This window comes from Schistocerca gregaria, chromosome 8, assembly GCF_023897955.1.
Source record: "Schistocerca gregaria isolate iqSchGreg1 chromosome 8, iqSchGreg1.2, whole genome shotgun sequence".
Taxonomy (NCBI): Eukaryota; Metazoa; Arthropoda; class Insecta; order Orthoptera; family Acrididae; genus Schistocerca; species Schistocerca gregaria.
This window is the reverse complement of record NC_064927.1, coordinates 74,151,994-74,167,037: the sequence shown is the minus strand read 5'-3', so window position 1 is coordinate 74,167,037 and position 15,044 is coordinate 74,151,994. Positions and strand designations below refer to the sequence as shown.

At 44.0% G+C, this 15,044-nt stretch overlaps 1 protein-coding gene across 1 annotated transcript in view; it reads left to right on the top strand.

The window, feature by feature from the left end:
• Positions 1-15,044, top strand: part of LOC126284557 (UNC93-like protein) — a 230,621-nt gene that overhangs the window by 159,947 nt on the left and 55,630 nt on the right. The window contains exons 5-6 of the mRNA XM_049983559.1: positions 3,705-3,806; positions 3,891-4,008. Coding sequence (XP_049839516.1) covers positions 3,705-3,806; positions 3,891-4,008 — 220 coding nt within the window. The remainder of the gene's footprint in view (positions 1-3,704; positions 3,807-3,890; positions 4,009-15,044) is intronic.

Below are 15,044 nucleotides of genomic sequence, written 5' to 3'. Positions count from 1 at the left end.
GATTTATAAAAAAATGGTTCAAGTGGCTCTGAGCACTATGGGACTTAACTTCTGAGGTTATCAGTCCCCTAGAACTTAGAACTACTTAAACCTAACTAACCTAAGGATATCATACACATCCATGCCCGAGGCAGGATTCGAACCTGCGACCGTAGCGGTCGCGCAGATCCAGACTGTAGCGGCTAGAACCGCTCGGCCACCACGGCCGGCAGATTTATAAAACATATATAGTTTTTAACATAGATATTATTATCGATACTTGTGTGTGCCTGTTGAACCAAGTCCGCTTTTTATCCAGGCTGACAGTAACATGGTCGTTGCGGTCATGTTTTTATTTGGTCACTTATAAGAGAATTACGTCTCTCTTCCTTAGACACACTGGTGCCATACACAACATAACGAATGAGGCTTGTCCATCCATCGCGGATTTTCGCTCAGTATTGTTTGGTGCCATCAGCATTAAGTTATTGGCAAAGGGTAGGATGTGTGATAAATTCGCTGTGATCAGCAGTTTTATTAAATATGTGTTGGGGGTGTAAAGTTACTACGGCCAGTGTTCCGAAATGTGCAAAGAAAATGACTATAAAGAGAGGTATGGATTTGACGTGGAAAGTTGTTACTTCAATGCACCAATAGCTGTAATGCGGATGAAGAATTTTACATGGAAAATTGTGTCGAGTCGTGAGAAGGATACAGATATTGATATTTCCAGAGCCACAGCCATCAGGAGCAGGTGTTGCCGATACTTCGCTCATTGTGAATGTTATCAGATAGGGGCTGCAATCGTAATATTTAATTGTAATTACAGTGATAAATATGTTGCTGGTTTCCTAGGATGACACTATTTTGTGTGTATGGCGCATGGCAGAGGTAGCGTATGCCCAGAATCAATGGGCATTTCCAGTTGAGACTCTCACGAGCAGCGGTAGAAAGAAAAGTTCGGGCTGGTAGACCAGTCGATCTTGCCCTCCGCTGCAGGGCTAAGTCCCAACGGAGATGCCTTCTAGATAGCTGAATGGCCAACTAATACTCAATATGCTCTGTGATGTCTCTGTGATCGCGTGTGTCACATGTATTCTCGGTGGAAAACTGAGGGATTCAGTATCGATCACTGTCAAGTGTTGGCGCTGGATATATTGATAACATCCGAATTCTTGCCACTACAGTCATCCCCAGATACACTCCATAGCTGGGGTGAGGCACTCTGGCATACACTCTTCCACAACTGTGGCAGCTTTCTACGTTCTCTGGTCTCTGAACGTTGGCGCTGGTGGCGTTCGAGGGGACAGGTTCGCTGCGTGTGGACATTGGGAGGATTGTATATACGAGTGTTTTCAGCGATCTCTGACATCTAGCCATGGCAACTACTAACATCGTGGTTTACTGCTTCTCAAGACATTGCTGTGTGTCTTGTGGTAGCATTCGTTGTCACTATCCTGTCATGCGGTAGACCATTCCTCCTCCTGCATATTCTTCGTCCTGGTATAGCTGAGAGAACCAACTTAGGAGTTAAATAGTGCTTTAAAAGCCTAACTCCAACATCAAATTCCCGATTGATCAATTTATTGTTTACAATACTGCTACTGCGAGCGTACACACCAACCCCTCTCCAGATTGTTTAAGGGCATACCATGAAACAGACTTGAAATTTGAAACTTTAAGCTACCTTCCAATTAATGCTCTTTCTACCAAATGACCTAACTGTGCCAAAATCCACCGATAGGAGGGAAGGAAAAAAATCCAGTAGGTTTTTCAAATCATGTGGTTGCTGGATCGAATCCCACCAAATATTCCATGCTTAGTATCCACCAATAGAAAGCAAGGAAAAACTGTCGCAGACAAAGGGTATCAATTTAATTAATTAGTCAAATTGAAAGAGTGGAAAGGCCTGGAATTAACTTGCATTGGCGAGGGGAGTTCCCAGATAGGTGGGAAGCAGAAGGTGGTAGGGTGGAGAGGGAAAGGGATGGTTTTTTTTTTTTTTAAGCAATAGGTTAAGGACCTGTCCATCAAAATGGAACAATAGGTTTGCCCCTGAATGTACGCTTGTCTCCGACAACTGTGTTAGGATGGAGGCCGTCCCATTACTCAGGCCGGCCTAAGTGGCCGAGCGGCTCTAGGCTCTTCAGTCGGGAACCTTGCGACCGCTACGATGCAGGTTCGAATCCTGCCTCGGGCATGGTTGTGTGTGATGTCATTAGGTTAGTTAAGTTTAAGTAGTTCTAAGTTCTAGGGCATTCGTGACCTCAGAAGTTAAGTCCCATAGTGCTCAGAGCCATTTGAACCATTACTCAGGATAATGTGATATGTCTTTCCTGTCAGCAAAGTTTTTGATCCAGTTACAAATGTGGTAAGCAGCATAAGGCTCCAGTAAGAGAACCAGAAGGTCAAAAGGCCGATACACCAACGTGCAAATCAGCTTCGTAGATGTCTGGTACAGTATCATGTTTGTGGCCCACAACTACTGAGCCATTTTCACTATATGAGAGACACCAAAGGTTTCATTTCCAGTTCAGATGGATTCCTAACAACAGTAGTAGTAGCCTAAACAAGGGAAAAAATCAGAAGAAAATAGGAGGGAAGTTCTCAACCTACAAAGTGATCAATGTGAATTATCAGTAGCATCAATCAAAACAGTTTATGTATTACTACAACCTTTAGCCCTAAATCCGAGAGACATAATATTTGCTGCGTTATTGAAGACTGTAGAAGTTGTGTGAATGAAAATCTGAACTAAATTGGATTGAACACACAGCAACAAGATGCAAGAAGACATCAATCTCTCTGAGCTGTACAAAAATTAAAAACTCTTTTCTCGTGGAACCTGGAAAAGAAACTTACACAAACACTGGCATTTCTGATTCCCGATTACAGAGATGTTATTCTGCAAGATCTCCATCAGAAAAGCTCATTGCATTTGAAATGTGATAATCGCCTATGCACGATATACAGGCTGTAATTATATACCCCTGAGAGACTTTAAAGACATTTTCCCCACAACAAAACAAGAAAAAAATGCGTAATAAACATGGGCTTTATAGTGCATATCTTAAGAGCTGTGGGCACTCGTTCAATAGAAGAAATGTGTTTCACAGTAGCGAAGATCAGCAAGTGCTCGTGGCTCTTAAATTATTCATGAACGTTCACCAGACTTCTTTTCCTTGTTTTGGCACATACTACATCCTTCCAAAACATGGAAAGTAAATAACTAGTAAGAGTGAGATGTATTTCAGAGTATTGAAGACGAACAAATGCTCGTAGCTCTTAAGGTATGGATTTTAGAGTGGATATTTTCTAGTTCTCAACGTTTGTAAACGGAATTTGTTATGCCCTGTGACATTCATCTCTTTTATTCTCCATCTTAAGCGCAGCTACTCTGGATAGCCATAACCTCTAGCTGCTTCACCATACTATCAAAGTAATGATTCCTCCTATCTCTTCTCAACTGTAATACTCTTATGCGAACAGTACAAGCAATACACTCTTTTCCATTAGAGGAAGATCCTCTCTGCCCCACCCTATCGCAAGACCACAGTCTCTAAATTGTTTCCTGTGGCAGGAAAAAGACTTTGGATGGGATGTAAAGCTGAGTCAGTTGGCCGAGCACAGGAGCCAGGATGGGAGGCAAGTTAACATCCACTCAGAATAGTTCGCCCTCTTCGCCAATGCAATCACCCGTCCCGCTCGGGTTTCTGCATTCACAGCTCGGCCCGGTGAACCTGGCTCGTGTGGCGCAACTGTGGGCGCTGTCGACGCGCCTGCCGGGCTGTGACGTCACCGCCATCGGCGCAGGCGGCGGCTTCGGGGCAGCGGCGGGAGGCGGGGGCGGCGGCGGCGTGGGGGCGGGCACGGGGGCGGCGGCGCTGCTGGCGGCGCTGTCTGCTGCGCAGGACGCGGGCCTCACGCTGGGCAGCGCGCTCGCCGCCGCGCTGCTCGCCTGGGCCGCCTCCACCGGTGAGTACCGCCCTCCCCCACCCCCACTCCTTCCTGTCCCCACCCCTGATGAAGGTGCGCGCTGCTTCGAAAGCTCGACATGTGGCTTGATAACGAGGGCGCTGTGTGCCAGTCAGATATTTTTTTTTAGATTTATGGTAAATAAAGTTCAAAATTCAAATATCAATTGGGCTAAACAGTTCCATGCAACTCTAAAGATTCTTGAGAAAATCGACTGTGAAAATTTCTGAGGAACTTTTATTTGCCTAAGTTAAGGCAATTTTGTCAATGGACCATGTGGCACACTTGACAGCGTTGCAGAATAGTAGCAGAATAGTAAGTGGGTAAATGGTGGACCACCAGTTCGAATCTTGCTACAGTCCTTTTCTTCATTACATTTTCTTTCGTTCAGTTCAAATACCTACATCATTTAAGTAAAAAATTGATTGACTATGTGCTAATTAACTCATGTCTAATCATCATATTTGTGAAAAATGCTCATCATTTTGTTTGTAATTACATATCACACACAAAATACCAGTTTTCATTGCAAATATAAAATCTTAAGTATCTGTATTGCTAATAAATTTGTAATTTTTTATACAATAGAGAACCAAGGATGGAATAATGATAATATAATGAAAAGGATAGTTGTCACTCGCCATATGGTGGGGATACTGAGGCGCCGATAGGCACAAAAAAAGACTGTCAAACAAAGCATTCAGCCAAACACGCCCTCATCGGAATTACACAAAGAACACACACACAAACACATGAGCACAACTCACACCTACATGACAGCAGTCTCTGGCTTCCAAGGCCCTACCTGACTTGGCAGCCAGAGACTGTGCTTAGGTGTGTGTAAGTTGTATTTGCATGAGTCTGTGTGTGTGTGGTGTGTGTGTGTGTGTGTGTGTGTGTGTGTGTGTGTGTGTGTGCGTGTGTATGTTGCCTAATTCTGATGAAGGCCTGTGGGGCTAAAAGCTATGTTTACAGGCTTTTCGTTGTGTGTATCTGCGACTCAGTATCTCTGCTATATGGTGAGTAAAATGCCTCTAAGCACTATGGGACTTAACATCTGAGGTCATCAGTCCCCTATACTTAGAACTAATTAAACCTAACTAACCTAAGAACACCACACACATCCATGCTCGAGGCAGGATTCGAACCTGCGACCGTAGCAGCAACGCGGTCCCGGACTGAAGTGCCTAGATATGGTGAAGAGCAACTATCCTTTTCATAACATTGTAATATTTTCTAATTTAAACAATCATCAACAATAATGTTTTATTAAGTATCGGTAAGAACTTACATTTGCAATGTGTGCAATACATAATTACAAACAAGAAGACGAATATTTTTCATTAAAAAAATATGATTAGATATGTGTTAATCGGCATATATTTGATGAATTTTATATTTATATGATGTAGGCTTTCGAACTGAACGAAAAGGTACAGTGGAGAAAGCACCATAGGGCATTAGAAAGGATGAACCACCAAGTTTCCAATTACCATTCTCCGACGCTCCTGAGTGAGCTGTGTGGCCCAGCGTAAAACTCGCCTTAACTTTCGTGAATTATACTTCCTCGGAAATCTTCAAAGTCGATGTTCTCGAGGTTTATTGAGAGTTGCACCAAAAGCACTGGGTGAGTGAAATTTGAGTTTTCAACTTCACGTACCATAAATACAAGAAAATTAGAAAAATCCGACTGCTGGGTGACCTCGCTTTAAGATAAGAAACAAATTAGTTTATTGTTGCTTAGGCCTACATTGGAAACCCCGCATTGTTTTATAGCACTGTTGACTGCATAAGAAAAAGGCGCAGGATTTTGAATGTAGGTAACAAAAACCCAATGTAGTTCTCATCTGAGGCAGTTCTTTACGTTCTTTATTTATACTTAGGTCTAGATGCAATAAAACAGTCCTTTCTCTTAAACCGGATTTTGCTGTAGGGTACCACCATCGCAAGGAACGTTGTTCACAACGAAAGTCAGCCATCGTCACATCTATAGTACAAGCAATATATTATTTCAAACTGCCGTCTGATGATGAACACGTTACTTTGGAGCAATTAATGGCGCTTTTTGCTGTAAAGAAGTTACATTGCTCGCAGTTTCTATTCCATTTTAATAATTAATGTGTATTTTCACACAGCCGCGGTCTGGTCATATCAGTTTCCGACAAGATTGCATACTTTACGACTGACACCTGAGTAAGAAAAGTGAGGCGAGCGGCACATTAGTGGTAACATTCGACGTCGTTCTCTCACTTAGCGAATTACTGTACAAGGTCAGTCAACAGAATGGGGTTTGCACGTTACGTATATATTTCAAGAAACAAAAACAAAAATTAATCGAGTTCAGTGTACCTCCGCGAATAAAGTGACCGAAAGAATTGTTGCAGTTTTTGATATAAACAAAAACAGCATTGTAAAGATTGGCAAGGAAATGTCCAAGAAGGAATAGGAAGCTGGAAAGTCATTGAAAGAGAAGACTCTGGGAAAGGGGCCGCTATAGATAAACAGATTACCAAAATAAATTAATTTGCAGAGAATGCAATACGTCGTCAGCTTTACCACTATGTCCCATAAAGAAAATCCAGCTCCCAGTAAGTTATTAGTCACCCTTAAGGAAGCACATCATTTTCAAGATAGTAACACATAGTTATTTACCATAAAGTGGGCTGAATACAAACTGTTTAACATTTTTCTACGTCTAAGAGAAAAAATTGATACTTTAGAAAGAAATATGAAAATCAAAATTGTATGGAACTATAGGCCGTGTGCGTAAGTTTAAACATATAGATTACAGTCATAGCTCATGCTTTCGTAACTTAAAAATAGAAACTTTGTGTATCAATTAACTCCATAGAGCTGTGTTAATTTTATTATTTCAATCTATTCATTGTTCTTTGAGTTGAATAGGGATATGTCAGAATTTGTTTTGGCTATAGGAGAATAAGAAAACAGCGTGATCTCCTGGTTTGAGAACAGTGCTAGGCGGTTCATTCCTGTCATATTCTTGGTCCTCTTCTGAAGAAACACTGGCAATTACTGTTTCTATTCGCTCCGCAGATTCCGAAAACACAACCCTACATTTTCAGTAAACCAAAACACAAGTAGGATAAAAGTATGCGTTAAAACTGAACTTACGGTTAATGAAACAGAATTGCAATGTTTTACCATTTAACTAAATTAAAACCATTTAAATTGTTACTTGCAAATGAAGTTAGAAGTAAGCAAATTCAGCACAATACAGTGAACAAAACATGATATTTTCCCTATGAGATTGGTATGCTACCAACTTAGACAAATACACCTTTGAATGTTATTCCCATTTGTCTTCTGACACAGTATTATACAACTTTTCTGGAAGTTTCGTTTCTGTTCACCCCAGTTTAGGGAACAGCACCATTTGGCACAACTTGGACACCCTCTATGTTCATATTTCTCTGGCCATTAGCTACTGAAGGAGAGAAAGATACAATAATGTGACTGGCCATGTTATGTAATAACAGGTTAGCTTAAATCCCAGCTATCTGTTTAACATATTAAAACTCAAAGGGTGATCGCTTGTTTCAAGCAAGCGGGGTATAAGCGTGACATTCAGATCAAAGCGTCTATTGTATTAGATGTCCCTGCCATGAATCCTGTTTTTAACATGTGACAATGTCATTTATTCTTAAGATTTAGTTCACGTATTCAGCACACCTAGCTTCTATAGCAAAAACATTTACCGTTTGTCGAAAATTCGCTAACATTATGAGGAAATATTTTTTTCTAAATTTCTTGTGTATCGTCTGCCATAGATAAAAGTGAAACGAAAACATAGTGCAGGTATTCCAGAACACAATGACGCCTGTTTCATAATTTTTCACTGAATATTTTGCCAGTTTAAGCGATCAGAATGAAACGAAAGGTGACATGTATGTTTGGTGCGAGATGTGGCAACCCGGCACCGTGTGTCGTCGTGTGCCTGATGAGATATCAGCCCCAGCGTACATTGCAAGCTCAATTATTGGACCAACAATAATCAACATCTCCAGTTCATATGGATCACATTTCTAAGCACAGTAGCAGTACAGTATTTGATAGTCAGGAGGCAACAGCAGCTGCAGTTGATGAACACAATCACTAAATTTCATTTCAGCCAACCGACATACACGTAATCTAGTACTGTGTCAGCTAACAAGTAAACACTGATTTGTACAATGCCGTATTTCTCCCGTTCCTTGCAAGTGCAATGTCAAAGAGAAGAAAGATGCTAATCTAAGGAAAATAAATTAGACGTGCTGCGTAGGAAGGACGAATGACAATCAGTTAAAAACATTGCTGCTTAGTTTTTAGCATTGGAACTTGGACAGTGTCAGACTGGAAAGAAACGAAAGCGTTTGGTATCAAACTGATGATGGTGGACTAATTAGAAAGCAACAGGACAACCAAAAGGCAAAGAATGATTCACTAGGTGACGCACCTTTGATGTGGTTCAGTGTAAAGAGGGAAAGAGTCCATTGTGGGCCCAATATGCCACGTAAAAACGATAAGTTTAAACAGGAAGCTTTCTAACGGTGGTCCTAACTTCACAGCCAGCCAGGTTTGGTTACGATGGTGGAAAGATGGAATATGTCACCTTTCAGTAAGTGATGGAAACCTTTCAGGGGCTAGAGTAGCTGCTGAAAAAAGGTTTTTTTGGCAAGTTGACTCCAGATAAAGTTTTGATGTACAGTCCGACCTTTTGGCAAGGTGCTGCCATTCCCTTTTCTTGCACAAAAACACTAATTACAAGTTTGGTTGTGGTCAGGAGTTTGGAACAAAACACGACCTTCCGTCTGGCGACATTTGCACGAACAATTAACGCTGTGAGACACTGCAGTGCCTCGAAAGAAGCTAAGTCTGACATACTGTTATTTCAAACCCAGCCAGAGTCGTACACCAAACACAGCGCCTTCTCACAGCGTAGGTCGTCAGTGAGAGGGCAGCTTGTGCCTCGGTTGTCTGCAACGCTGGTTCCCCTTCACTTACCCTGCCGCAGAGTCCAGTCTGCAAAGCGCGCCTGCAGCCCGCTGCCCACACTTGGCGCCGCCTGGTCAAGTGGACACATGCGAGACGGCCTGAGCGACGGGCCACAACCGGGCCAGTCCCGCACATAATTTCGACGGATCTCTCCTACCGATTTCATGCTCACCCACTAACGTGCATACGACGCCTGTCGGGTGTGTAGTGCATTTAAAATTAGTTGCGACATCTGTTGTTTGGTCCAATGGAGAGAACGTGTCGCCATTGCCCAGGTAACAATGGCGAGCCGGCTTTCGCCACCACGCCACACGTGGTTCGGCTGGTAAGTCGCCCCTGTTGCCATCCCGTGGATAAACAGTAGTGCGTGGTGTTGCGTATTAGATGCACCTGCGTTCATTAGCTCTCTTTGTAGTGCTATTTCTTGGCGTTGAAGTATTCTGCAGTAATCATGTATTGTGAACAAGTGTTGCATGTTGGCGTCACTTTAATACACTACGGGCCACTAAAATTGCTACACCACGAAGATGACGTGCTACATACGCGAAATTTAAGTGACAGGAAGAAGATGCTGTGACATGAAAAAGATTAGCTTTTCAGACCATTCACACAAGGTTGGTGCCGGTGGCGACACCTACAACGTGCTGACACGAGGAAATTTTCCAACCGATTTCTCATACACAAACAGCAGTTGACCGGCGTTGCCTGATAAACCGTTGTTGTGATGTCTCGTGTAAGGAGGAGAAATGCGTACCATCACGTTTCCGACTTTGATTGTCGCATTGTAGCCTATCACTATTGCGGTTTATCGTATCGCGACATTACTCCTCGCGTTGGTCGAGATCCGATTACTGTTAGCAGAATATTGAATCGGTGGGTTCAGGAGGGTAATACGGAACGCCGTGCTGGATCCCAACGGCCTCGTATCACTAGCAGTCGAGATGACAGGCATCTCATCCGCACGGCTGTAACGGATAGTGCAGCCACATCTCGATCCCTGAGGCAACAGATGGGGACTTCTGCAAGACAACAACCATCTGCACGAACAGTTCAACGACGTTTGCAGCAGCATGGACAATCAGCTCGGAGACCGTGGCTGCGGTTACCCTTAACACTGCATCACAGACAGGAGCGCCTGCAATGGTATAGTTGACGACGAACCTGGGTGCACGAATGGCAAAACGTCATTTTTTCGGATGAATCCAGGTTCTGTTTACAGCATCATGATGGTCGCATCCGTGTTTGGCGACATCGCGGTAAACGCACATTGTTGGCACATTGTTCGCACTGACGGCACTTTGAACGGTGGACGTTACATTTCAGATGTGTTACGACCCGTGGCTCTACACTTCATTCGATCCCTGCGAAATCCTACATTTCGGCAGGATAATGCACTACCGCATGTTGCAGGTCCTGTACGGGCCTTTCTGGATACAGAAAATGTTCGACTGCTGCCCTGGCCAGCACATTCTCCAGATCTCTCACCAATTGAAAACGTCTGGTCAATGGTGGCCGAGCAACTGGCTCGTCACAATACGCCAGTCACTACTCTTGATGAACTGTGGTATCGTGTTGAAGCTGCATGGGCAGGTGTACCTGTCCACGCCATCCAAGCTCTGTTTTTCTCAATGCCCAGGCGTATCAAGGCCGTTATTACGGCCAGAGGTGGTTGCTCTGGGTACTGATTTCTCAGGATGTATGCACCCAAATTGCGTGAAAATATAATCACACGTCAGTTCTAGTATAATATATTTGTCCAATCAATAACCGTTTATCATTTGGATTTCTTCTTGGTGTAGCAATTTTAATGGCCAGTAGTGTAACTACAGTGCAGCATGTCTGAACATGATGTCCGCCTTAGACGTTGTCGACCAAGAACACTATCATCGGCTGTGAAGATTTTCTGGTGCACATATCACTCTATTGTGAAGGATAAAGCGCTAACAATGCAGTGGATGAAAGCAGATACAAGGGTTGCCAAAAAAGTAATGTTGCAAGCTTGCTACTGTCTTTTGCAATTAGGTCTTTAAGAAAAAGGCTAAGATAATGTTAATCAGAACACAGGGAGGAGTTTTGATCTAAATAACAATAGATTTATTCATTCTTAACATCACAAGGCAAGAAAATTGGCAAAGGGAACATCACACAAACATTTTTATTTGACAAACGCTTTCACTAATATGGGGTCTATGGTGAACAAAGTGATCAGCTGGGGGTCAACACATGACACCAACCGGAACACTAATCGCTTTATCTGACTTCATACACGTGAATGCGGGGAATGGCACTAAAACTACGCAAGAATCAAGCATCTATTCTCTACTATTCACTAAAGAAAAATATCGTTTCGAAGAACAGGGTGCAGAGAAGCATATATTGGAGCTCTACGCCGTAGCAGTGAATACTTTACCCTTCTGCTGGTCACGGCAGCACACCACGATGCGTTCGGCGACTGAAGTCATGGACGGCAGCAATCTGTTATTAATGGCGAGCGCCCCAAAAATGCAAGTACGCGGTCTTGCGTTCTACTAATTAGAAAGGCAGGTACATCTCTATGAGCCTCTGAAACCCCGATGGATTCCAGTGTGAAGGTGGGCCCATTTGCTGGTCTGCCAAACCAATTTCACTCCGTGTTTGACGGAATGTGTCAAATGTTTGGGCAGCAGACTCAAAACAAATAAGTGCACCCATGCACCATGCATTGTGTGCGTCATGCTAGAAGCAGTACCTCTGTTGGTTCAGAAGGTAACTGCCACAGGCCCTAAGTGGCACACTAGCAAAGGACACAAGTCTCACAGTTTATGTAGAGACCTGCAGTTCTTTACCAGCGAAGCACCAGTAAAAGAGAAACCACTTCTCTTTCTCTCTGATTTCGCCATCAGATCAGTAGCAAAGCACATGTACATCTCAGACTACTCCCACTTTAGCAAAAGCCAACCACGAGCTGGAGCGCCGCCATCGAAGATAGAGACTGCCCTTTGCTCTGCATACACAGATTTGACCAATCAGAGACTTTATAGTTAGTTGGGAGAAAGGGAAAAAAAGATTCAGCTTCGCGGCATCTTTCCCACGCATTTACGCCATGTCTTTTGCCAACAACATGACCTGGATGGAACCACAGCCCTCCAAAAAGAAATCGTTATCTCCCCTGTTGCGTCCGTTTCGAACTTCCCTAAGAATGGCCATAAACAGATATGTTTTGTAACAAAGTGTGAACGTCTCGGCGCCAGTGGCCTGCCCCACAGAAATTCAAAGCAGGCTCACAGTTGTCTCATTGGCTTCCTGCCTCCAAAGGGCCCATCCTTTGCTTTATAGCCAGTCTTCAATGAAGTGCCCATTGCGGCGGCGACTTCTTGGCGCTAGGCAGCTTACCCGGACGCTGCCGCCGACCGACAACTGCCATCCAACGTGTCTGCACAATGAGAGCACGGAACTCAGCAGTCCGCAAATGTTTTCACCCAGGTTCTGCAGAAAAACGTTCCCCTAGGCCTTCAGCCGCCATACGGTGTTGTTACGTTTGAATCGGCACCCTATTCCTTCGAACCGCTATCCCTTTACTAGAGCAGACAAGCAGCAGTGTTAACTACTGTCCACAATTTCATCAGGATGAATGAAGTCAGATCGCATCCAGGTATAGCAACCAAGTATTACGGTTCAGCTTGCCTAAGAATATTATGCAGCATAACACGGTATTAAAAGTGAGAGAGCGCTGCACTCTCTCTATGTACCACATTTTTTTCTTAAACAATTATTTACTGAACATAATGAGAATTACACACACGACAGAATGCCGTTTTATCTACACACCCTAATTTTCCACGTAACCTCGACTCCGTTCTATTGCGCGAAACGAGGCCGTGTCTGCCCTGCCGCAGCTAACCCTTGTCCTGGTGGCGGAACCAGTGCTTCACTTAGTGAGCCATATCCTCGTCGTCCTCTAAACGTCTTCCACTAATGGCATCCTTTAATGGCTCAAACTGGCCAATGACAACAACTGCCTGCTGCAACATGTCAGGTGTGACATCCGTGGACGGCCTCCGCGACCGTTGCAAATTGTGGAGCTCCACTGAAATGCCTGAATCGTGAATTTAGTTTCAAAACCTTTTCTTAAGAATTTACTTTATTTACTAGCGATTCGTCAAGAACATTAACACATTTAATCATACTATGTGAGCGTGGTTGTAGTTTCCAGGGAGTAACAGATGAAATCAAATTTTTTAAGAAACAAATTAAATTTATTAGCTGAAAGCACCCTGTAAATATCAGTATTCAGAGGCAGAAGAAAACAAATTTTTGAGTGTATGAGCTTTCGGGCTGAGAACCTTGCCGCTCCCTTCTGAGAAGGCCATAGTCACGACCGCTCACGACAACCTCTGAAAGACTACACAGGCGCAAATGTGCAACACACCAGATTACCTTAAAGTAAAAGTTTTAACAATTCACGCAAGCACACAAACTATGCATCCCGTAGGAGGGATGGAAATGGTACAAAACACTAAAATTAAAAGATTAAATTGCCACCGAAGGTGCAACTTGATTTTAATTTCTAAGAAAAGTCTTACGGTGGAAGGGTGGCAACCTTATATACTAAAATGACCATTTAAATAAAAGCCCATGAAATGCAATCTTACATAAAATGATAGGTTGGCCAAACATGCTCTACAGTACACATATACCGCCTCTCAATATGATAGGCAGGATAAAAACATCTTTCAGGAATTAGGCCGTTACACTTCAAGCAATAAATTCGTTAACACACCGAATCCGACAAACATGACAGAGGCAGCTATTAACGTATCGCAGACTGATATAGAGATCACCGAACGACCCTAACCGCAGGTTGCTTTAACCCGCCCCTACTCCACAAGGGAAAAACGGACCAACCAATTAATAAATAACCCCCTTACGCGGGTGGGCAAACGGAGAAGAATGGTGGGAGAACCCCAAAACAAAGCGGCTGGTGACCTCACCAAGAAAACAAGTAGAATTTAACAAGTAAATGAAACATCGTATCACCAATCACTTAACGTCTAATAAACTGCGATTTCCAGAACCGTCCTCTGCCAGCCGCAACAACCGACTTAGGAAGGTGCGCCGAACTCCTGTCTCACAGCGTCGCAGCTCGCGCCGGCCAGACCGATGTCGTGGGTTGACTCCTGTTGCTCTCATGTGGGCCGCGAAGCTACTACCCCTCGCTACACGGCGCGGCCCACTGGACTCACGTGGCGACCTCACATGCGCCGACGCTCCAGGCGGACAAGTCATCTTGTGTCTCAGTGCGCGACCGACCAACCGATCGATCGAACCGCCAATGAGCGTTGCCTGAGCAAACTCGAGCAGACTGGCGGCCTAACGCGCAGACTCAGATGCAGGAACTAACCCCCGACCGGGCGACCACTCGCTGAGTTCTCTCACTGCGCTACAAATTCGGACGAGAGACAGACTAGCAAGCTGGGGACGAGAGACTGACCCAGACTGATTCCAGACTCACACAGACTGACCGAGACTCACTGACTGGCGAGCTCATAGCGCCCCTTAAATGCACGTCAACAGGCAACCTTTCCCCTTTCCCACCAGAGGGAGACACCAAAGCTGCGACTGTCACAGCGGCGCCACCGCCAGAAACGGAGGGCGACTGCTTCACACTATGGGCTGCGGCGCGCTCTTCAAAACAGCATTTTTTTTTTACCACGCCTTCTGATGACCTGACCCTCTGTGCCCAGCGTCTAACTGTACTTCTGTCGACAACAGATGCTCCATACACTTTTCACAAGCGTTTGTGAATATTCCCCCAGTATCTTTCTCTGCAGTGAGAAATGCAATGTCAGCACATTGCTTGTAACGTGCATCACCTACAGATGCAATTTGGAACTATACTGCCGCTACGCTATCTGTCGGAAGTGATGGAAAATTGGCGCACTCACAAGAGAATTCAAATAATACATATGTAACGTTTCGCATTTGTAGCACTGTTTTTGGCTGAGAAGAAAATGCGGTGCATTACTTTCTAGGCAACCATCGTATTTTGCTCTAGGTAGAAAGGAATGTTCAATTGGATAAAGTTGAATGTAGCGTGTATGTGGCAGAGTTCAGTACTT